The sequence below is a fragment of the Cervus elaphus genome, chromosome 1 (genome assembly GCF_910594005.1).
Source record: "Cervus elaphus chromosome 1, mCerEla1.1, whole genome shotgun sequence".
Classification (NCBI taxonomy): domain Eukaryota; kingdom Metazoa; phylum Chordata; class Mammalia; order Artiodactyla; family Cervidae; genus Cervus; species Cervus elaphus.
Genome location: NC_057815.1, coordinates 55,724,059 through 55,747,767, shown reverse-complemented (window position 1 = coordinate 55,747,767; position 23,709 = coordinate 55,724,059). Strand labels below are relative to the sequence as shown.

The 23,709-nt window shown below is 37.3% G+C and overlaps 1 protein-coding gene across 3 annotated transcripts in view; it reads right to left on the bottom strand.

Annotated features, from left to right (window-relative positions):
* Positions 1 to 23,709, bottom strand: part of SBF2 (SET binding factor 2) — a 494,424-nt gene that overhangs the window by 260,224 nt on the left and 210,491 nt on the right. For all 3 annotated transcript variants that reach the window (XM_043903289.1, XM_043903298.1, XM_043903284.1), the window contains one exon: positions 12,182 to 12,319. In XM_043903289.1, the coding sequence (XP_043759224.1) occupies positions 12,182 to 12,319 (138 nt within the window). The remainder of the gene's footprint in view (positions 1 to 12,181; positions 12,320 to 23,709) is intronic.

Sequence of the window (23,709 nt, the reverse complement as noted above, 5' to 3'; positions counted from 1 at the left end):
CTTACTGGTATTTTTTCCTACCTATTATTACTATGGACCACATCTACTAGTGGCATTCCTAGCTTCTATGTAGTTTACATTCTATGTAGCTCTCAAACTCTTCATGCTTCAATAATATGGGATAAATTAGTACCCATCATTGCAATCTGCCCTAAAAGTACTGCTGCTGCTGCTAAGTCGCTTCAGTCGTGTCCGACTCTATGCGACGTCATAGACGGCAGCCCACCAGGCTCCGCCGTCCCTGGGATTCTCCAGGCAAGAACACTGGAGTGGCTTGCCATTTCCTTCTCCAATGCATGAAAGTGAAAAGTGAAAGTGAAGTTGCTCAGTAGTGTCTGATTCTTTGTGACCCCATGGACTGCAACCTACCAGGCTCCTCCATCCATGGGATTTTCCAGGCAAGAGTACTGGAGTGGGGTGCCATTGCCTTCCTAAAAGTACTACTGCATTTCAAATATCCTCAGGCAAAAATGCTAAAAATTATTAGAATACTGATTTTATGGAATGACTACATATAGCAGATAGGCACAATCTGTAAGAAGCTTATCCTATCACCCAGGTAGAATACTTCATTCTCATCTCTGCTATACTCCTGATGCTTGACTCCTGTCTCTTCTATTCTGAAAAGACTAACTGCATCCAATATCATCTGTGCTAAGCTCATTTTCAGCAACACTGTTTCATACTGTGTGTGTGTTAGTCACTCAGTCCTCTCAGTCATGTCCAACTCTTTACGACCCCATGGACTGAAGCTTAACAGGCTCCTTTGTCCATGAAACTCTCCAGGCAAGAATACTGAAGCGGCTGTCTTTCCCTTCTCCACGACAGCTTCCCGACCCAGGGACTGAACCCAGGTCTCCGGCACTGCAGGCAGATTCTTTACTGTCTGAGTCACCAGGGAGATCCTACTAATTCTCTCTACAAAATTTCTTTACACACTCACTTTTAAAAAGGAGGATGGAGGAGTGGGTGGGATGAATTGTGAGAGTAACACTGAAACATATACATTAACATGTGAAGTGGGAAGTTGCTATATAACACAGGGAGCTCAACCCAGTGCTCTGTAACAACCTAGTGGAGAGGGATGGGGTGACGGGGTGGAGGGTGGGAGGGAGTTCAAAAGAGAGGGACATATGTATACTTAAGGCTCATTCACATTGTTGTATGGCAGAAAACTAAAAATATTGTTAAAGCAATTATTCGCCAATTAAATTTTTTAAAAAAATTATGAAAGGAATTATGCAAGTAAAAAATGTCCAGTTTTACATTTCCTTTTTGAAAATCAATTTATTACAGTATACCATTATATAGAGTTGCCTCAGCTAAGCAATTTGAGGACTTTAAGATCTTCCAAAATTGGAAATGAAGGAGTCTGAGTAGTTGCAAAATTCTGTAAGGTCTACAATTACCCCCTGAAAACTTCATTTCTTGCCTAATAGTCCCTTAATTATGTTGACACGTCTATATGACAAAATCTAATTTATTGTTGCATTGGTCTGAAAAATAATGACTATATGAGACAAACACATTTTAGGATTTCAAAGCTTCAGACAACTGCGCCACTAGTCTTCAGTTCAGAATGCAGTTTACCTCTAGCAAAGAAAATACCTTCAATAGCTTCTGGACTCGCCACTATTCCAAAAGTAGGGCAAATTCATTTGCAGGGCTAATATATATTCATCCAGAAAGCTCCCTACTTTTAAGAGGCACACAATCCTTAAATTTTTTGAACATATATACTTAGAAGGCAGCATTTTCCAGTGTCTTCTCCTAGAGGCTAACAGATATTGCTTAGGTAAAAAGGTCTCCTAATCAAAAATTTTGGAAACAATAAATTAAAGCCAAGTTAAAAAGATTTCCTTACTGCAGGAATTTTCAGACTTTGATAGGCAAATCTCGTTTGTGTAATGTCAAGCAAAGAAGACATGAATTATTTCTCCAACTTACTGGACCAATGAAACCCTCTTTATTAAAAGCATCTAGAGGACCTAGTGCCCTATGAAACATATGCTGAAAAAGGCTGTCACAAGCTGTTCTAGGATAGAAAATGTATGAAAGTGAAATATGTATATATTCCTATGTTCTATATCCTAAGAAGGCTAAGTTAATACAATGCTTATTTCATAAATATATTATTATATTTTATACCTGTTTCATTAAATCTCACATTTCATAAAGTAAAGTGAGCTTTAGAAGATAGATAATGTTGCTGGAAGCTAGGGCACTTTACAGTTACCCTAAGAAAATATTCAGCATGCCTGTGGCCCATTCTCACCACGAGTTAGGAACTTCTACGCTAGACCAATGGTTCTGTAACTTTAGTGCACAACAGGATCACTGAGGGCTTGCTAAAACTGATTTTTGAGTCCCACCCCTAAAATTTCTGATTCAGTAGGTCTGAGATAGAATCCAAGAATTTACATTTCTAACAAGTTACCTAGTGAAACTGATATTGCTGATGCAGGCATCAGTTATGTCCAACTCCTTGTGACCCTATAGATTGTAGGCTCCTCTGTCCAAGGGATTCTCCAGGCAAGAGTACTGGAGTGGGTTGCCATTTCCTCTTCCAGGGGATCTTTACTACCCAGGGATCGAACCCACATCTCTTAGGTGTCCTGCATTGGCAGATGGGTTCTTTACCACTAGCGCAAACTGGGAAGCCCAGAGATCATGCAGTTTTAAGCTAATCAATACGAGAATATAAAAGAAAATAATAACTGTAACATATATTATATATGCCAGACACCGTGCTAAGCATCATAAGAGTGTAAATAATTCATTTATACAATCAAGAATTATTTTCCAGTAAAGGAAACCAGAACTCCCTGGAGAAATGACATTCTAATTTTGAGTCACAAAAATGTACAAAATTAACCTATTCATCTTAGTAAAAAAGTAAACAATCTGTCAAAGACTAACAGAATCAAAATAAATAAAAATCATGATTGACTGATTTAAACACACAAAAATTGATAAGTTTATAATTTTTAATTGGTCACTTCTAAAGATGGCTAAAGGGCTTCCCTGATAGCTCAGCTGGTAAAGAATCCGCCTCAATGCAGGAGACCCTGGTTGGATTCCTGAGTCGGGAAGATCCACTGGAGAAGAGATACGCTACCCACTCCAGTATTCTTGGGCTTCCCTTGTGGCTCAGCTGGTAAAGAATCTGCCTGCCTTGCAGGAGACCTGGGTTTGATCCCTGGGTTGGGAAGATCTCCTGGAGAAGGGAAAGGCTACCCACTCCAGTATTACCGATCTAACTGTAGTCAATGAAAGTTCTATTTAATAACTGAATTTCAGTTAATAAGCACAGAAAGAATAATAGAAGGAAGAATTTACTTTTTACAATTCCTACTTAAATAATGTATTTATGCAAAGATTATCAATAGATCCCAAACTATTGAACTATTCACTTCCCAAACTAAGTGAAGGCTGGCACCACCCCAAACCCACAAATCAATCTTAACAATACTAAAAGTAGAACAACCAGAAGTTAAGTTTATCTTGATGAGATGCAATAGGAAGTACAGTACAATTTTTGAAGTGGTTCTGCTTTAAAAATTGAATGTGAATCCAATCAAGCCTTTAGATCTAAATATTACTTTATGGAAACTATGGAGAATAGAGATATAATGGAGAATAGAGGTGAAAATAATATAGAGAATTAATCAGCCCAATCCAGAATACAGAACTTTCCATAGGACAAATGACCCAATTTCTGTATTGCCCTCAAAAGAGGGCCTGTTACAGAAAAAACAGAAGAAATATCAACCAAATATAATATGCAGAATTTGCCTGAATAAGTCAAAACATTTTCGAGACAAATTTTTAAATTTAGAAATATGTAAGTTGGATATTAGATAATATTAAGGGATTATTCATTGTAATTAATTTTTTAAGTATTATAATGGCAGACTGGTAATGTAAAAAAAATCTTTACCAGTTAGAGATATATACTAAAATATTTGGGGTTTCCCTGGTGGTTCAGATGGTGAAGAATCCACCTGCTAATGCAGGAGACCCAGGTTTGATCCCTGGGTTGGGAAGATCCCCTGGAGAAGGGAAGGGCTACCCATTCCAGTATTCTTGCCTGGAAAACCCATGGACAGAGGATCATGGCAGGTTACAGTCCATGGGGTCTCAAAGAGTCAGACATAACTGAGGGACTAAGCAGGCACGCAGCATGCACACACTAAAATATTTGCAAGTAAATTATGGTGTCTGGGGTTTGCTTTAAAATGTCTCTCCCTATTTAAAAAAAAAGTATTTAAATTTTAAAAGACTGACAAAATTCTGATAATTTTTAAAGCTGGGTCATATGTAATGGGGTTTATATACTACTCACTTAAATTTTGTATTTTTTAAAAAATTCCCATCTTAAAAACAAAGAAAATAAAATCTTCATTATGCATCTCCTATGTGTCAACGTTATTCTAAAGTACATTCATTCATTTTGCTCCTTTGATCACACTTGGTTGCTAACATACCAAAATGTCTTTACTTTGAACTGCATTATTATTGGTTCATAAATACATTTACAGACTCATTAAAATATTCGAAAATGATACACATCCTAAGTTGCTTCAGTCACATACAGTTCTATGCAACCCTATGGACTGTAGCCCACGACTCCTCTGTCCATGGGATTCTCCAGGCAAGAATACTGGAGTGGGTTGCCATTTTCATCTTCAGGGGATCTTCCCGATCCAGGGATCGAACCCATGTCTCTTAAATCTCTTGCATTGGCAGGCGGATTCTTTATTAGTGCCACCAGGGAAGTTCAAAAAATGTAGACAGGTCCATCATTTTTTTAGGGTAAGTCATATAATAAAGCACCTCACATCTATCATACTTTACTGATTACTTAAAAAATGCTATAATCACATTGCCTAACTGAATAATTCTGGGAATATGTTATCAAAAATTTAATGCCAAACTTTTGCTTGTGTTTTTTGACAGTGTTACTGTAACTTAGAAAGATAAGAGCCAAAATTTTAAAGTTGCACAATTATACTTTGGATGGTTTGTGTCCCTAAGTTCCTCTTCTTTAGACTTCCAAATAATGTGTCATAGTATATTTGGTATGAAGTAATTCACACCAAATGAGAATTAAAAGATCTATTTTTGAATTGATGATATGATCCAAAAATAAAAGAAAAACACATTTTTTAAAAAGGACATAGTTAACTGTTCACATAAAAAATGGGAACAACATTAATGATGACCCAGAAAGGAACATCATCTGGACTTTAATATTATCTTTTTCAAATATTAGCTCATTGTTTTTACCATTTTTTGGACCAATTCCAAAAGATATTATCTCTCTATTCTTCACACAGAAAAGCTGTTATATAATTCTGGCTAGCATCTACTACCTTGGTGAACTTATATAGGAGCTAGAAATCTTATAACTTAAACTCAAAAGAAGCAGACTCTAACTTTCTGTAAGGTAACTGTGAATACTAAATAAATTACAATGCTTTGGTCCAGTTTAAAGTGGCAAACAGGAAAATATCTGAGCTAAAAAGAAAAATAATTTTCAAGTGTTAATTCTAAATATATGAGAACACTGATCTTGGTTTTTAATATTATTTATTACTCAAATGAGCCAGGGCTCCTTGAAGTATTGGCTGATTTAAAGACTGGAGCAGGGAAGGAAAAAGGTGATCCTGGATCACCTTGTTATGACAAAGTTTAAAAATGCTTTAAAAAAAACTGTGATGGGGTTTTGACAAGAGAACACAGGAACCATTCTGATGCGGTAATCACTGGTCAAATCTTAGACAACCTGTGCATTACAACAGTGAAAACCATTAATTATATACTATTGAAGAAAAAAGAAACTAGAACACTTGAGACTATAGCTCACATAGACAGACAAGACAGAAAAGGTAAAATGTCAACTGCTGACTGGTCAAGGTACAGGTAGAGGGTGTGCATAGTTGGAAAAAAATAGTCACTTTGCAACCATCATACTAAGAATTGGCATAGACAAGAATCATCACTAAATGCTAAATCTGGTGGGAGGGTAGAGGGATAATTAATGAATTACAGAATATTTACAGTCTTAAAGTATCTTACCACACACAGCTTATTAGTTGCAAGGAAAAAGGAAACAAAAACAAGCAAGTATACAATGGAGATATCTGACAATCACCAGACCAGTTACTCAAAAAGAACATCAGTAGGGCAGGCTGATAGCAGACAGACATTGTGTACTTCCAGATATGTGTCCTTAGAAGGATATACACTTGGTATTTCAAATGCTGGTAGTATTCCAACTACTGATGGATAACCTGAATCTAAAGTGAGAGATATCAGAAAAACAAAAAATATTAAGAGTTCTATTCAAAAGAGGCATTCGGACCTGCGTTATTTGAAAATGTCAAAGACTGAGCAACTATTTCAGATGAAAACAGACAAAAAAGAATTATAATTAAATGCAATACATGATTTTTTTAAACTACATCCTATCCTGGAGGATGGAAAAACACAGTGGGAAGGGCATAAAGAACATTAAGTCAAATGACAAAACTGAATATAGATGGTAGAGGAGATAAAGGTGTGTTACCAATGTCAGTTTTCTGATACTGATAACCATACTATGTTTATGTAAGAAAAAAAAACTAACTCATGAAATACACACTGAAGCCTTTAGGGCAAAGAGAAATGAAATGCACTAATTTGTCTCAAATAGTTCAGAAAAATGTGTGTTGTGTCTGTGTGTCTAAGGAGAAAGATGGAGTGGAGCAGGGGAAGGAGAGAGGGGTCTATTAAAGATAACTAATATTTACGAAAATAAAGAAACATCTTAAACCATTCAACTGTTGATGGACTCTCAGCTTGTTGCTGTATCTTGGCTATTGTGAATAATGCTGCAATGAACATGAGAATGCAGATAATCTCTTCCATACCCTATTTTCATTTCCTTTGGATACATACTCAGAAATGGTATTGCTGGATTATAAGGCAGTTCTATTTTTAATTTTTTGAGGAATTTCCATTATCATTTTCCATAGTATTTCCCACCAATTCACATATCCACCCACAATTCAATAGGGTTCCCTTTTATCTACAGTCTTGTAGACACTTGTTGTCTCTTATCTTTCTGATAACTGCCATTCTAACAGCTGGCAGTGTTAGGAGATATTTTATTATGTATGAGGTGATATTTCATTATCTTATTGATTTCCATTTCCCCAATGATTACTTACTTCTGCTAAGCAACAACAAAAAAATCCAAGTCACTGGCAAGACCTTTGTTAAGGAGTTTATCCCCAAGTGTTTACTTTTTTTTAAGAGCTTACTGTTTCATTTATTTCCACTCTGATCTTTGTTATTTCCTTCATTCTATTAATTTCGGGCTTAGTTTCATTGTCTTCTAGCTCCTTACAGTATAAACTTAATTTGCTTATTTGAGGTTTTGCTCTTTTCTTAATGTAGGTGTTAGTTACTATAATCACTGTAAATTTTCCCCCTTTTGGTTTAGTCAATAAATTTTGGTATGTTGTCTCTTCATTTTCATTTGTCTCAAGGTTTTTTAAATCCTTCTTGAGTGTATTCTTTGACCCATTCAGTATTGTATTATTTAACCTCCACATAGCTGTAAATTTTCCAGTCCTCTTCTTGTAACTGACTTCTAATTCTACACTTCTGTGGTTGGAAAAGAAGCTTAATATGATTTTAATCTTAAACGTACTAACTTGATTTGTGGTCTACCACATTATCTATCCTAGAGAATGTTCCATGTATGCTTGAGAAGTATGTGTATTCAGCTGCTACTGTATGAAAGGTTCTCCATATGTCTGTTGGTGCTTCCCAGGTGGCGCAGTGGTAAAGAATCTGCCACCAATGCAGGAGGCATGAGAGCTGAGGGTTCGGTCCCTGGGTGGGGAAAATCCCTGGAGTAGGATACGGCCACTTGCTCCAGTATTCTTGCCCAGAAAACTCCATAGACAGAGAAGCCTGGTGGAATATAGTTCATGGGGTTGCAAAGAATCAGACATGACTGAGTGACTGAACAGACACATAACGTCTGTTAAGTGCCTCTCGTCTAACATACTGTTTCAAGTCCAGTTTTCCTTATTGATCTTCTGTTTGAATGATCTCTCCACTGTTGAATATGGGGTACTTAAATCTTCTATTGCTATTGTATTGTCATCAATTTTTATCTTCAGATTTGTTTTATTCATTTAGTATTCATTATTCATTATGTATCAATAGATACATAAATATTTATAAATATTATCTCTCCTGATGAGCTATTTTTATCATTATACAATGACCCTTCTTGTCTCTTGTTACAGTTTTTGTTCAAAGTCATTTTTTTCTTATATTAAGTACAACTACCCCAGCTTTCTTTTGATTTCCATTTGCATGAGGTATCTTTTTCTCCCCTTCATTTTCGGCCAATGTATGTCTTTAAAAGTGAAGTGAGTTTTGTTTCAGGTGGGTCTGTTTTGTGTGTGTGTGTGTGTGTGTGTGTGTGTGTGTGTGTTTCCTAAAATTCATTCAGCTACTCTACATCTTTGAATTGGAAAATTTAGTCATTTTACATTTAAAGTAATTATTGATTATTATGTATTTACTACTGTCCTTTTGTTAGTTGTTTCCTTGAAGTTTCATAATTCTTCATCTTTATTTTACTACATATAACATTTACCATTACAAGTGAGATTTATACTTTCTCATGTTTTCCTATTACTAATTAGCACCTTTTCATTTCAGATTAAAGAAATTCCTTTAACCTTTCCTACAAGGCCAGTTTAGCGGTGATTAATTTCTTTAGCTTTTGCTAGTCTGCAAAACTCTTTCCTTCAATTCTGAAGGACAACTTGACAGGTGAAATCTTCTTGGTTGGCAGGTTTTTTTCTCAGGAATTTAAATAAATCTTGTCACTTCTCTCTGGTCTGCAAAGTTTCTGCTGAAGAAATCTGTTCATCTTCTTATCGGGGTTCCCTTTTATGAACAAGTTATTTTTCTCTTGCTGCTTTTAAGATTCTTTGTCTTTGACACTAACTATAATGCACCTTGGTGTTGGGTCTCTTTGGATTTACTGTATTTGAAAATCTCTGGGCTTCTAGATCTGAATGTCTGTTTCTTTCCACAGGTTAGGAAAGTTCTCACCCATTATTTCTTCTTATAAGCTTTCTTCCCCTTTCACTCTTTCTTCTCCTAGGATCCCTATATAATGCAAATGTTGGTTTGCTTGATGTTATCTCATAAGTCCTGACCCTCAGGCAGTAGCTTTTAAAGTATGCACACAGGATTTTCCCAAGCAAAGACTGAGAGATGAGTTTCTCTTTGTTTCCTCTATGCTGAGCCTCAGCAAATCCTTGAAAACCCATTAATAACTCTTTGTTATACTCTGGTGGGTCTCATGAACAAAAAGCCCACTGTCTTCCAGAGCTGGTGTTTTTGGGGTCCATACCTCAGATGGAAGTCTAAAAAAATGGGAGGTTAATGTTGGGTCCAAACTCGGCACATCAGGGGAGGAGCTTGGAGTTGCAAGTTCCTTCCCGATTGCATGTCTCTGTGCCAGGGATGGGGTTTATGGTGAGACTGCCTCTCAGCCTTTTTTACTCACTTCGGTGTGGGTATATTCTCATTAGCCTGATATACAGGAATTGCTCAGCTAGTTTCTGGATTTCTTTCAGCAGAAACTGCTCTGTGTGTAGCCGAGGATTCAGTTTGTCCACAGGAGTGGGTTGCCTGCCATCCTGAACTGGAATCCTGTTACACTGTCTTAATGTATTACCTGTCTGTGAGTTAATTCAAGGTGAAAGGGGTTGATAATAATGGAGAGAAGAAGAAGAACAAAAATAATCAGTTTTATTAGATAATTCTAGGAAGTTGTACAGAGGATCCCTCAGGAATATGGAAATAAAAGAAAATATTGCATTCTCAGAACTAACTTATATTCAAAAGTTCAACAGAGAAATGAAAGGTCCCTTGAAAGAGACAGTGAGGCTCTCAACTAGAGAACATTCTTCCTCATCAGAATGAACTGATCAAAATGGGAATTGAATTAGCTAACTGTTGGCAACACCCACTCAAATACTATCTGGGACAGAAAGGATTAGAATCACAGACATTTAAGTTTCCTGTCTGCACTGACAACATGTTGCTGCTGTTGCTGTTTAGTTGCTCAGTCATGTCTGATTCTTTGTGACCCTACGGACTGCAATATGCCAGGCTTCCCTTTCCTTCACTATCGTCTGGAGTTTGCTAGACCTTATGTCCACTGAGTCAATGATGCCATCCAACAATCTCATCCTCTGTTGACCACTTTTCCGCCTGCCTTTAATCTTCTCCAGCATCAGGATCTTTTCCAATGAATCAGCTCTTTGCATCAGGTGGCCAAAGTACTGGAGCTTCAGCTTCAGCATCCATATTCCAATGAATATTCAGGGTTGATTTCCTTCAGGATGGACTGGTTTGATCTTCTTGCTGTCCAAGGAACTCTCAAGAGTCTTTTCCAACACTTCAGTTCGAAAGCACTCAGCCTTCTTTACGGTCCAATTCTCACATCTGTACATGACTACTGGAAAAACTATAGACTTGACTATACAGATAATTCTTAATTTAAAAAATAGTTGACCCTGAACAATGCAGGATTCAGAGATGCCGATTTCTCTGTGCAGTTGAAAATCCACACATTACCTTCGCAGTTGGTGTTCTGCATCCACATATTCAACCAACCATGGATTGAGTAGTACTATACTATTTATTTACTGAAAAAAAATCCATGTATAAGTGGACCTGTGCAGTTTAAGCCCATGTTGCTTAAGGGTCAATTACATAAACAATTGGCTGTATTAATCTGGCAGGTATTAAATCTCTGACATGAAAAATTCCTTTGTTTGATTCCACAATCACAATGAATCTGATTTTGACATGGCTTCCCACAAAGATCTGACAATAAGGAGAAAGTGTGCTGATAATATAGATAACATATATTTTGTTCTATGTAAACTTTTAACTTATCACTGTAAATGAAAAACCAGCATACTAGTTTTAATACATTGCTCTAATGAACTTGGATAATGTGAGTCAGTACCATGAAAGGTGGTTTGTTTACTCTTGTAGAGAAAAATGAAATTTCTGCATCAAGAACATTCAGACCATGGCATTTAATTAAAATAGCAAAAATAACAAATGTTCCTTTGTGAGGTCACTTCAAAAAGCACAGCAAATAATGCAAATTGGCTCCCTCAACATCCTGCAAACTGTTTTACAGTTTCCTTCTCATACTATAGAGACTTAATTTGTGCACAACAAATTAACAAATAACAATAAAAATTACTTTCTGATTCCTTTGCAGGGAGCTAGAGGGGGAGAATCTGTATGCAATCTGGCTTACACAAGGAAACAACCCATATGACACTTAAAGCAGAAGTCACCAACATGTGACAGTGGCTACACGTGGGACAAAGGAATTTTTTTTTTTAGTGCAATTATTATGGTTATAGTGGTGCTTCAGACAATAAGGAATCTGCTCATAACGCTGGAGATGTGGGTTCAATCCCTGAGTCAGGAAGATCCCCTGGAGAAGGAAATGGCAACTCACTCCAGTATTTTTTCCTGGAAAATGCTCCACAAAGGAGCAATACTTTCTCATAGTATCTTTTCTGAATAAATTAGAGGCAGTATTTAGTTATCTGAAACAGAGAGAACCCCAACTAATACTCTGAAAGATCAGTCCTTTTAATTTCTATAGTTCTAGCCTAATAATTTCAGTACCATCATTTTGATAATACCACCACCAATAATAATGAGTTAACAGTTACTTCAGTGCTTAAAAAATATCAAGCATTGTGATAAGTGATTTATAAACATTCTGATTAAATGCTCTATATTCTGTGAAAGCTACCTCAGGAGAAGGACTAAAAGGGACAAACCATAGCTTCACCATGAGCAGATACAAATCATCTTATTAACCAATTTGCAGATGTGCTATTCTTAGAAATATGCAGACTATGAATAATATTTTAAAGAACAACAATTAATCTTGCACAATCACTTTACCTTTTTGCTCTCTTCAACAATACAGTACCTCAGCCTTTTCAAAGGAGAGCACAGAACTCAAACTTGCAGCTCTAACAAAAACAAATATAGCATAATAAAAAGATTCCTAAAAAGGTGCCCTTTGGCTATAATTTGGCTAGAAAAGTTATTGCACCTGAAGATTGATCTCTGCTTCATAAAAGGTTAAGCACGAGCAGTAATGTCGATCTGAGTCAATATCTGTCAGGACCACCACAAAAAACGTTGGCTGCTTCCTCTCTCTGGACAGCTGCCATCCGCCAGGCTGACAAAACTAAATCAGATAGAAAAAAATAAAACTGTTACATCTTAAAAGTATAAGGTAAATTTATTATTTATAAATCTTTCAAGAATGTTCAAAGTTTTTCGATTTACAAAAAATTTTCAGATATATCTCTTCAGCCATTATTTTTAAAATCAATCACAGATTTATAACATTAGCATACTTTCACTAATGTGCACATGCGTTTTAAGAAGACAGCCTAGATTTTTCCAGAGATGCCACACATTCTGAGACCTAAGTTGGCATCCATAGGAACAGAGCACTGAGATGAAAAGTTTTGTGACATTAGAACAAATCATGAGATAAGTTGAAGATAAAAGTACTCAGTATCTACCATGGATGGAAAATAGAATTATTTTAAAATATCATCATTAATCTAAGACTTCAATTCAGTACAATGAAAAATAGACTTTGTTCATTAAGACAGACCACATTCTGTGCTATAAAATACATTTTAATTTATTTAAAAGAATAGAGTTCATATAAAGCATGCTCTCAGACCACAGTAAAATTAAACTAAAAGCCAATTACAGAAAAATAGCTGGAAAATCCCCAAATACTTGGAGATTAAACAAGACACTTCTAAGAATCTCAAAAGAAATTTTCAAATATTTTTAACTAAATGAAAGTATAACAACATTTGTGGGATTCAGCAAAAGCAATGCTCAGAGAGAATTTTATAGCAGTGAATTCATATATTAGAAAAGAAGAAAATCTAAAATAAATAACCTAAGTTTTAGGAAACTAGGACAAGAAGAGCAAATTAAATCTGAAGTAAGCAGAGGAAAAGAAATAATAAAATTAGATCAGAAGTCAATGAAATCTATAATAGGAAATCAATAGAGAAAAGCAACAAAATCTTAAGCTAGTTCTTCAAAAAGAACATTAAAGTCAACAAGCCTCTAGCCAAACTAAAAATAAAAGATACAGATTATTAACATCAAAAATGAAAGATGACACATTACTATAGACATTAAAAAAATAAAGGAATACTATGCATAAGTCTATGTCCACAAATTTGATAATCTAGATAAAATCAATCAGTTTCTCGAAAGACATAATCTGATAAAATTCACCAAGAAACAGACAATGTGAATAGACCTATATCTATTAAAGAATTTGAATCAACAATTAATAAATCTTCCAAAATACAAAGTATCAGGTTCCAAAGGGTTCACTGGTGAATCTTACCAAATATTGAAGGACAAAACTAAAACATCCTCTATAATCTCTTCCGTAAGACTGAAACACAAGAAATACTTCCTGACTCATTCCATAAAGCCAGCATTACCCTAATTCTAAAACCAGGGAAAAAAAATTACAATAAAACTATATATCACTGAGCTTCCCTTGTAGCTCAGTTGGTAAGAATCTGCATGCAATGCAGGAGACCCGGGTTCAATCCCGGGGTTGGAAAGATGCCCTGGAGTATGGCAACCCACTCCAGTATTCTTGCCTAGACAATCCCATGGATAGAGGAGCCTGGCAGGCTACAGTCAATGGGGTCACAAGAGTCAGACACAACTTAGCAACTAAACCACCACCACACATTTCTCATGAACACAGTTGCAAAAAGCTTCAACAAAATATCTGCAAATTGAAAATACCAACATATAAAAAGAATTATACATCATGACAAAATAAGATTCATTTTGGGTATGCAGAGCTGGTTCAACATTCGAAAATCAATTAACCACATGAAGAAGCTAAACAAGAAAAAGTACATGATCATATCAGTAAATGCAAAAAAGGAATTTGAGAAAATCAAATACCAATTCACGATAGAAACTCTCAGCAAAGTAAGATAGAGGGGAAGTTCCTTAACTTGATAGAGAACATTTACAAAAAACCTACAGCTAACAATATACTTAATGTTAAGAAACCAGATGCTTTCTAGCTGAGATTAGGAACAAGGATGTCACTTCTTACCACTCCTTTTCTAAATTATACTGAAAGTCCTAGCTAATACAATGAGTCAAAAAAAAAAAAAGGAAATAAAAGGTTTACAGATGGAGAAGGAAATGGCAACCCACTCTAGTACTCTTGCCTGGAAAATTCCATGGATGGAGGAGACTGGAGGGCTACAGTCCATGGGGTTGCAAAGAGTCGACACAACTGAGCAACTTTGCTTTCAGTAGTATTTTATTTGTAATACTACATGTTGTTTATTGGTCAAGTTTTGCCTATTAAAATGAAGAAAGTCTACCAAAAAAAAAGTTTACAGATTAAGAAGGAATAAATATAACTGTCTTTTTACTCCCAAATGACATGACTGTCTCTGTATAAAACCTGAAAGTAATAAGCAATTACAGCAAGGTTCCAGGATACAAGGTTAATAAACAAAAGTCAAGTCTCCTATATACACCAACGATGATCAAGTGTCATTTGATATTAAAAACACAATACCATCTTCATATATTAGCACCCCCAAAATGAAATACTTGGGTATAAACCTAATAAACTATGTATAATATCCATATAAAAATTACAAAACACTGACAAAAGAAATCAAAGAAATAGAGTGATTCCAATGTTCATCAATAGGAAGACACAATATCATCAAGTTTTAATTCTTCCCAGCTTGATTTATAGATTCAATGCAACCCCCCCCCAAATCCCAGCAAGTTATTTATGGATATTGACAAACTAATGTTAAAGTTGACGTGGAGGGGCAAAAGACCTAGAGTAGCCAACTCAAAATGGAAGGAGAACAAAGTTGGAAGAGTGACACTATCTGACTTCAAGACTTACAATATAGCTACAGTAATCAGGATAGCGTGCTACTGGTGAATGAAGATATAAATAGATCAATTAAGAAGAACAGTGAGCCAAACGCAACAAAGTGGAGAAAAGACAGTGTTTTCACAAATGGTGCTGGACCAACAAAATATTCATATACAAGAAAGTAAATCTAGACACAGACCTTGCACCCGTCCCAAAAATAAACTCAAAGTAAACCATACATCTAACTGTAAAATACAAAAGTATAAAATATCTAGAGGATGACATAGGAGAAAACCAAGATGATATTTGTTTCAGCAATGACTTTTTTGACACAACTCCAAAATTATAAACCAGAAAAGAAAGAATCAATAAGTCAGACTTCATTAAAATTCAAAACTTCTGCTCTGTGAAAGACACTGTCAAGAAAATGAGAAGATAAAATAAGGACTGGGAGAAAATATTTGCAAAACACATATCTGGTAATGTATTATCATCCAAAATATACAAAAGAGCTTTTAAAACGAAAAAATAAGAAAGTGAACAATTCAATTTAAAAGAATGCAAAAGATCTGAATAAGATGGTCGTTGCTCAGTTGCTAAGCCATGTTCAACTCTTTGTGACCCAATGGACTGTAGCATGCCAGGCTCCTCTGACCTCCACTATCTCCTGGAGTTTGCTCAAATTCATGTCTACTGAGTCAATGATGCCATCTAATCAATCTAATCCTCTGCTGCCCTCTTCTCCTATAGCCTTCAGTCTTTCCTAGCATTGGGGTCTTTTCCAGTGAGTCAGCTCTTTATAGCAAGTGCCCAAAATACTGGAGCTTCAGCAATGGTCCTTCCAATGAATATTCATGGTTGATTTCCTTTAAGATTCACTGATTTGATCTCCTTGCAGTACAAGGGACTCTCAAGAATCTTCAAAAACACCACAGTTCAATAGCATCAATTCTTCAGTACTCAGCTTTCTTTATGATCCAACTGTCACATCTGTACATGACAGGTGGAAAAACCATAGCTTTGACTACATAGACCTTTGTCGGCAAAGTGATGTATCTGCTTTTTAATATGCTGTCTAGGTTTCTCATAGATTTCCTTCCAAAGAGAAAGCACCTTTCAATTTCATGGTTGCAGTCACCATCTGCAGTGATTTTGCAGTCCAAGAAAATAAAATTTGTCACTGCTTCCACTTTTTCCCCCTTCTATTTGCCATCAAGTGATGGGACCAAATGTCATGACCTTAGTTTTTTTGAACACTGAGTTTCAAGCCACCTTTTTCACTCTCCCCTTTCACCCTCATCAAGCGACTCTTCTTGGCTTCCCTGGTAGCTCAGCTGGTAAAGAATCCACCTGCAATGCAGGAGGCCCGGTTTGATCTCTAGGTTGGGATGATCCCCTGGAGGAGGGCATGGCAACCCACTCCAGTATTCTTGCCTGGAGAATCCTGAAAGGCAGAGGAGCCTGCCAAGCTACAGTCTATGGGGTCACAAGGAGTCGGACATGACTGAGTGACTAAGTACAGTACAGGATAGTAAGAAACTCTTCAGTTCTTCTTCACTTTCTTCTGAATAAATCTCTCTCCAAAAAAGATACACAGAAGGCAAATAAGCATATGAAAAGATGTTTAATATCATACTTCATAGTTTAGTTTAGTTGCTCAGTCATGTTGACTCTTTGCGAACCCATGAACCGCAGCACGCCAGGCCTCCCTGTCCGTCACCAACACCCAGAGTCCACTCAAACCCATGTCCATTGAGTCACGGATGCCATCCAACCATCTCATCCTCTATCATCCCCTTCTCCTCCTGCCCTCAATCTTTCCCAGCATCGGGGTCTTTTCAAATGAGTCAGCTCTTCTCATCAGGTGGCCAAAGTATTGGAGTTTCAGCTTCAGCATCCGTCCTTCCAGTGAACACCCAGGACTGATCTCCTTTAGGATGGACTGGTTGGATCTCCTTGCAGTCCAAGGGACTCTCAAGAATCTTCTCCAACACCACAGTTCAAAAGCATCGATTCTTCAGTGCTCAGTTTTCTTTATAGTCCAACTCTCACATCCATACATGACCACTGGAAAAACCATACCCTTGACTAGATGGACCTTTGTGGACAAAGTAATGTTTCTGCTTTTTAATATGCTATCTAGGTTGGTCATAACTTTCCTTCCAAGGAGTGTCTTTTCATTTCATGTCTGCAATCACCAACTGCAGTGATTTTGGAGCCCAGAAACATAAAGTCAGCCACTGTTTCCACTGTTTCCCCATCTATTTGCCAGGAAGTGATGGGACCATAAGGGAACTGCAAATTAAAAGAATGAGACACTGCCATATACTCATTAAAATGTCCAAAATACAAAATAATGACAATGCCAGATGCTGACAAAAATATAGGACAACAGGCACTTTTACTTATTGCTAGTGAGGATGTAAAATGGTACTACCACATTGTAAGAGAGTGTGGCAGTTTCTTACAAAACTAAACATACTCTTACCATTAAAGCCAAATACTTACCCAAAGGAGTTGAAAACATATATTCACACAAAACCTGTACAAGGATGTTTACAGAAGCTTTATCCATAACTGTCAAAACGTGGAAATAGCCAAGATGTCCTTCAGTAAGTGACGGCACAGTCAGGTGAAGGGATATTTTACTGCACTAAAAAGAAATGAGCTATCAGGCTTCCCTGGTGGTAGAGAATCTGCCTGCCAATGCAGGAGACATGGGTTCAATCCCTGGTCCATTAGGATTCCACATGCTGTGGAGCAACTAAACCCATCTGCCACAACTACTGAGTCTGTGCACCAGAGCCCAGGTGCTGCAACTACCGAGCCACGTGCTGCAACTCTTGAAGCCTGCACACCACAGGGCCCATGCTCCACAACAAGAGAAGCCCCGCACTGCAACTGGAGAGTAGCCCCCATCTCGCCCAACTAGGAAAAAAGCTCGGGCAGCAACAAAAACCCCACACAGCCAAAAATAAATAAAAGAAATGAGCTATCAAGCCATGAGAAAACATGGAGGAACATAAATACACATTACTAAGTGAAAAACAGTAGTCTGAAATGGCTGCATATGGTATAATTCCAAATATATAATATTCTGGAAAATACACAGCCATACAGAGTAAAAAGATTTATAATTCCCTAACATAGACAGCATATTAAAAAGCAGAGACATTACTTTGCCAATAAAGGTCCGTCTAGTCAAGGCTATGGTTCTTCCAGTGGTCATGTATGGATGTGAGAGTTGGACTGTGAAGAAAGCTGAGCGCTGAAGAATTGATGCTTTTGAACTGTGGTGTTGGAGAAGATTCTTGAGAGTCCCTTGGACTGCAAGGAGATCCAACTAGTCCATCCTAAAGGAGATCAGTCCTGGGTATTCATGGGAAGGACTGATGTTGAAGCTGAAACTCTAATACTTTGGCCACCTGATGCAAAGAGCTGACTCATTTGAAAAGGCCCTGATGCTGGGAAAGATTGAGGGCAGGAGGAGAAGGGGATGACAGAAGATGAGACGGTTGGATGGCATCAGTGACTCAATGGACATGAGTTTGAGTAAACTCCGGGAGTTGGTGATGGACAGGGAGGCCTGGCATGCTGTGGTTCATAGGGTCGCAAAGAGTCGGACATGACTGAGCGAGTGAACTGAACTGATGCGGGGAAGACATCACAGGCAGAATTTCGAGGATTTTTAGAGCAGGGAAACTATTCTGTGTAAGACTATAACTGTATATACATATTATTATGTATTCATCAAAACCTTTAGCTGTATACCAAGAGTGAAATCTAAGGTTCATTACAGCTTTCGGTTCATGATGATGTGATCAATGTGAGTTCATTCATCAACTGTGATAAATATATCACTGTGGTGGGGGATACTGACTTGTGGAAGGCTGCATGTTTGGGAACTGAATATATGTGAATTCTTTGTAGTTTTTGCTCAATTATGCTATGAATATAAAAGTACTCTAAAAAGTAAAGCTACCTCTAAAACTATTAAAAGAATATATCTTGTTAATAGTATTGGAGAAATGGAACAGAGATGGAAACAAGCTCAACAGTACAGAAGCTTTCGGTGCCAGGTTACCTTCTTTATCAGTAACTGTGCAGTTTCAGCATTTCATTCACCCTTTCAGAACCTTAGTTTCCTCATCTATAAAAGGCAGAATACTAGTAACCATCTACTAGTACTCTAAAGATATGACACTGAAAGATGAACTCCCCAGGTTGGTAGGTGCCCAATAAGCTACTGGAGAAGAGTGGAGAAATAGCTCCAGAAAGAATGAAGAGGCTGAGCCAAAGGGAAAACAATGCCCAGTTGTAGATGTGACTGGCGATGGAAGTAAAGTCTGATGCTGTAAAGAACAATATTACACAGGAACCTGGAATGTTAAGTCCATGGTAAATTGGAAGTGGTCAAACAGGAGATGGCAAGAGCGAACTTCAATATTTTAGGAATCTGTGAACTAAAATGGACCAGAATGGGCGAATTTCATTCAGATGACCATTATATCTATTACTGTGGGCAAGAATCCCTTAGAAGAAATGGAGGAGCCCTCAGAGTCAACAAAAGAGTCCAGAATGCAGTACTTGGGTGCAGTCTCAAAAAGGACAGAATGATCTCTGTTTCCAAGGCAAACCATCTAGTATCACTGTAATCCAAGTCTACACACCAACCACTAATGCCAAAAAAGCTGAAGTTGAATGGTTCTATGAAGACCTTCAAGACATTCTAGAACTAACACCAAAAAAAAAAAAAAAGTCCATTTCATCATAGGGGACTGAAATGCAGAAGTAGAAAGTCAAGAATACCTGGACTACAGGCAAGTTTGGCCTTGGAGTACAAAATGAAGCAGGGCAAAGGCTATCAGAATTTTGCCAAGAAAATGCACTGGTCATAGCAAACACCCTTTACCAACAACACAAGAGATGACTCTACACGTGAACATCACCAGATGGTCAAAACCAAAATCAAATTGATTATATTCTTTGCAGCCAAAGATGGAGAAGCTCTACATAGTCAGCAAAAAAAAAAAAAAAAAGACCAGGAGCTGACTGTGGCTCAGATCATAAACTCCTTATTGTAAAATTCAGACTTAAATTGAAGAAAGCAGGGAAAACCACTAGACCATTCAGGTATGACCTAAATAAAATCCAATTATACAGTGCAAGTAGCATGTAGATTCAAGAGATTAGATCTGACAGATAAGACTGCCTAAAGAACTATGGACAGAGGTTTGTAACACTGTACAGGAGGCAGTGATCAAAACCATTCCCAAGATGAAGAAATGGAAAAAGGCAAAACGGTTGTCTGAGGAGGCCTTACAAATAGTTGAGAAAAACAGAGAAGCAAAAGGCAAAGGAGAAAAGGAAAGATATACCCATTTAAATGCAAAGTTCCAAAGAATAGCAAGGAGCGATCAGAAAGCCTTCCTCAGAGATCAATGCAAAGAAATAGAGGAAAACGGTAGAATGGGAAAGACTAGAGATCTCTTCAAGAAAATTAGAGACACCAAGGGAATATTTCAATGCAAAGATGGGCACAATAAAGGACAGAAATGGTATGGACCTAACAGAAGAAGAAGATATTAAGAAGAGGTGGCAAGAATACAGAGAAGAAAATTACAAAAAAGATCTTCATGACCCAGATAACAATGATGGTGTGATCATGCATCTAGGGCCAGATATTCTGGAATGCGAACTCAAGTGGCCCTTAGAAAGCATCACTACGAACAAAGCTAGTGGAGGTTATGGAATACCAGCTGAGCTATTTCAAATTCTGAAAGATGATGCTGTGAAAGTGCTGCACTCAATATGCCAGAAAATTTGGAAAGCTCGGAAAACTCAGCAGTGGCCACAGGACTGGAAAAGGTCAGTTTTCATTCCAATCCCAAAGAAAGGCAATGCCAAAGAATGTTCAGACTACCGCACAATTGTACTCATCTCACAGGCTAGTAAAGTAAAGCTCAAAATTCTCCAAGCTAGGCTTCAGCAGTACGTGAACCGAGAACGTCCAGATGTTCAAACTGGATTTAAAAAAGGCAAAGGAACCAGAGATCAAATTACCAACATCTATTGGATCATAGAAAAAGCAGGAGAAATCCAGAAAAACATCTACTTTTGCTTCACTGACTACACCAAAGCCTTTGATTGTGTGGATTACAACAAACTGTGAAAAATTCTCAGAGATGGGAATACCAAACCACCTTACCTGCCTCCTGAGAAATCTGTATGCAGGTCAAGAAGCAACAGTTAGGACTGGACATGGAACAATGGACTAGTTCCATATTGGGAAATAAGTACATCGAGGCTGTGTATTGTCATGCTATTTATTTAACTTCTATGCAGAGTACATAATGTGAAATGCTAGGCTAGATAAAGCACAAGTTGGAATCAAGATTGCCAGGAGAAATACCAATAATCTCAGATATGCAGATGACAACACCTTAATGGCCGAATGTGAAGAGGAACTAAAGAGCCTCTTGATAAAGGGGAAAGAGGAAAGTGAAAAAGCTGGCTTAAAATTCAACATTCAAAAAACTAAGATCATGGCATCTGGCCCCATCACTTCATGGCAAATAGAAGAGGAAACAATAAAACCAGTGACAGACTTTATTTTCTTAGGCTCCAAAATCACTGTAGATGGTGACTGCAGCAATGAAAATGAAAAAAAGACTGCTCCTTGGAAGAAAAGCTACGACAAACCTAGACAGCATATTAAAAAAGGAGAGACATTACTTTGCCAACAAAGGTCCATCTAGTCAAAGCTATGGTTTTTCCAGTAGTCATGTATGGATTTGAGAGTTGGACCATAAAGAAAGCCGAACACCAAAGAATTGATGCTTTTGAACTGTGGTGCTGGATAAGACTCTTGAGAGTCCCTTGGATTGTAAGGATATCCAACCAGTCCATTCTAAATATCCAACCAGTCCTGAATATTCATTGGAAGGACTGATGCTGAAGCTAAAGCTCCAATACATGATGTGAAGAACTGACTTACTGGAAAAGACCCTGATGCTGAGAAAGATTGAAGGTAGGAGGAGAAGAGGACAACAGAGGACGAGATGGTTGGATGGCATCATCGATTCAATGAACATGAGTTTGAGCAAGCCCTAGGAGTTGGTGATGGACAGGGAAGCCTGGGGTGCCGTGGTCCACTGGGTCAGAAAGAGTCAGAAACAACTGAGTGACTGAACTGAACTGAACAAATGCTCCTGGGAAACTCACAAAAGGTAACAAGTGAAAAGTACTCAGAATAGACTCTGCCACATAATTCTGACAAGTAAATTTTACTTATTATGATTATTAACCCCCTGGATCTGCTGAGTTTCTATTATCTTATCTATAAGACTTTCTTTTCCCTTCTTTATCAGTTTTTCCCTGCTTCTTCTTTCATTGCTTCATTGACTCCCTGATTCATTCTAAAGAAACATCAAAAAAGTAATATTTGGATGAATTCCTACATTTAGAGAGACACATTAATCACTGTCATAGCTTCTCTACCAAATGAAAAATTCTACCAGACTCATTTCCTTCAACAGACATCAGAAGGAATACAGAAAGAAACAGCAGGAAAACCTTAAAAATACATGAATTAGTAAGTGAAATATCTTTCTCTACCACATTTTTGTTTTGAAATAGTAATCCAGTGAACAAATATTTATTTACCACGTTAGTATCACTTACTCTGTGAAGCTGCTTCTGAAGCTCCCCAGTTTCTCTAAACCCCCTCAAAACCAAAGAATCAAGCAGTTTCACCATGTGCTCCAAACCATTTTATAAATTCTTATTATAATAGATACTTATAACAATCACTATAACCTTTTATTCCCCTCTCTACATATATATATATGTACATATATATATATATACTACTAGAAGTTATATATTTTACTAATCCAGCACAGAAAAGTTAACTTGACATTTTGTTTATGTGTATATTTCTCCCTCAACAATTATTTATCCAAATTACATGACTTCACATTTCAGGTTTTTCTGTGGCCACCATAAGCCTATTTCATTCTAGAATAGCAGCCCTCAAAGTATGGTACACAGAATTACAGGAGTCCCAGTGGTCAAAACAGTTATCATACTACTACTAAGAACTGGTTGTTTCTTTCACTTTGTTGGCATTTACTTTAACGGTAGAAAAGGAATGGTGGGCAAAGCTGCTGGTACCTTAACAGCAATCAATGCAGCAGCACTAAACTATACTTGTAGACATTGTATTCTTCAAAGCTACACCCTTGCAGTTTTATAAAAAGTTTCATTAATAGTTTCTTTGCTGAAGAAATAAACATTTTAATTTCATTATAACATCATCCCTGAATTAAAATATTGTTTCAAAGAATAAGTACACATAAAGCACTTTTGCAGCATATAGGAGTACGATAGCTGTTTAGAGACAGAGAAGGAAATGGCAACCCACTCCAGTACTCTTGCCTGGAAAATCCCATGGATGGAGGAGCCTGGTAAGATGGTCGCGAAGAGTCAGACCGACTGAGTGACTTCAATTTCACTTTTCACTTTCATGCTTTGGAGAAGGAAATGGCAAGTCACTCCAGAGTTCTTGCCTGGAGAATCCCAGGGACGGGGGAGCCTGGTGGGCTGCCGTCTATGGAGTCGCACAGTTGGACACAACTGAAGCGACTTAGCAGCAG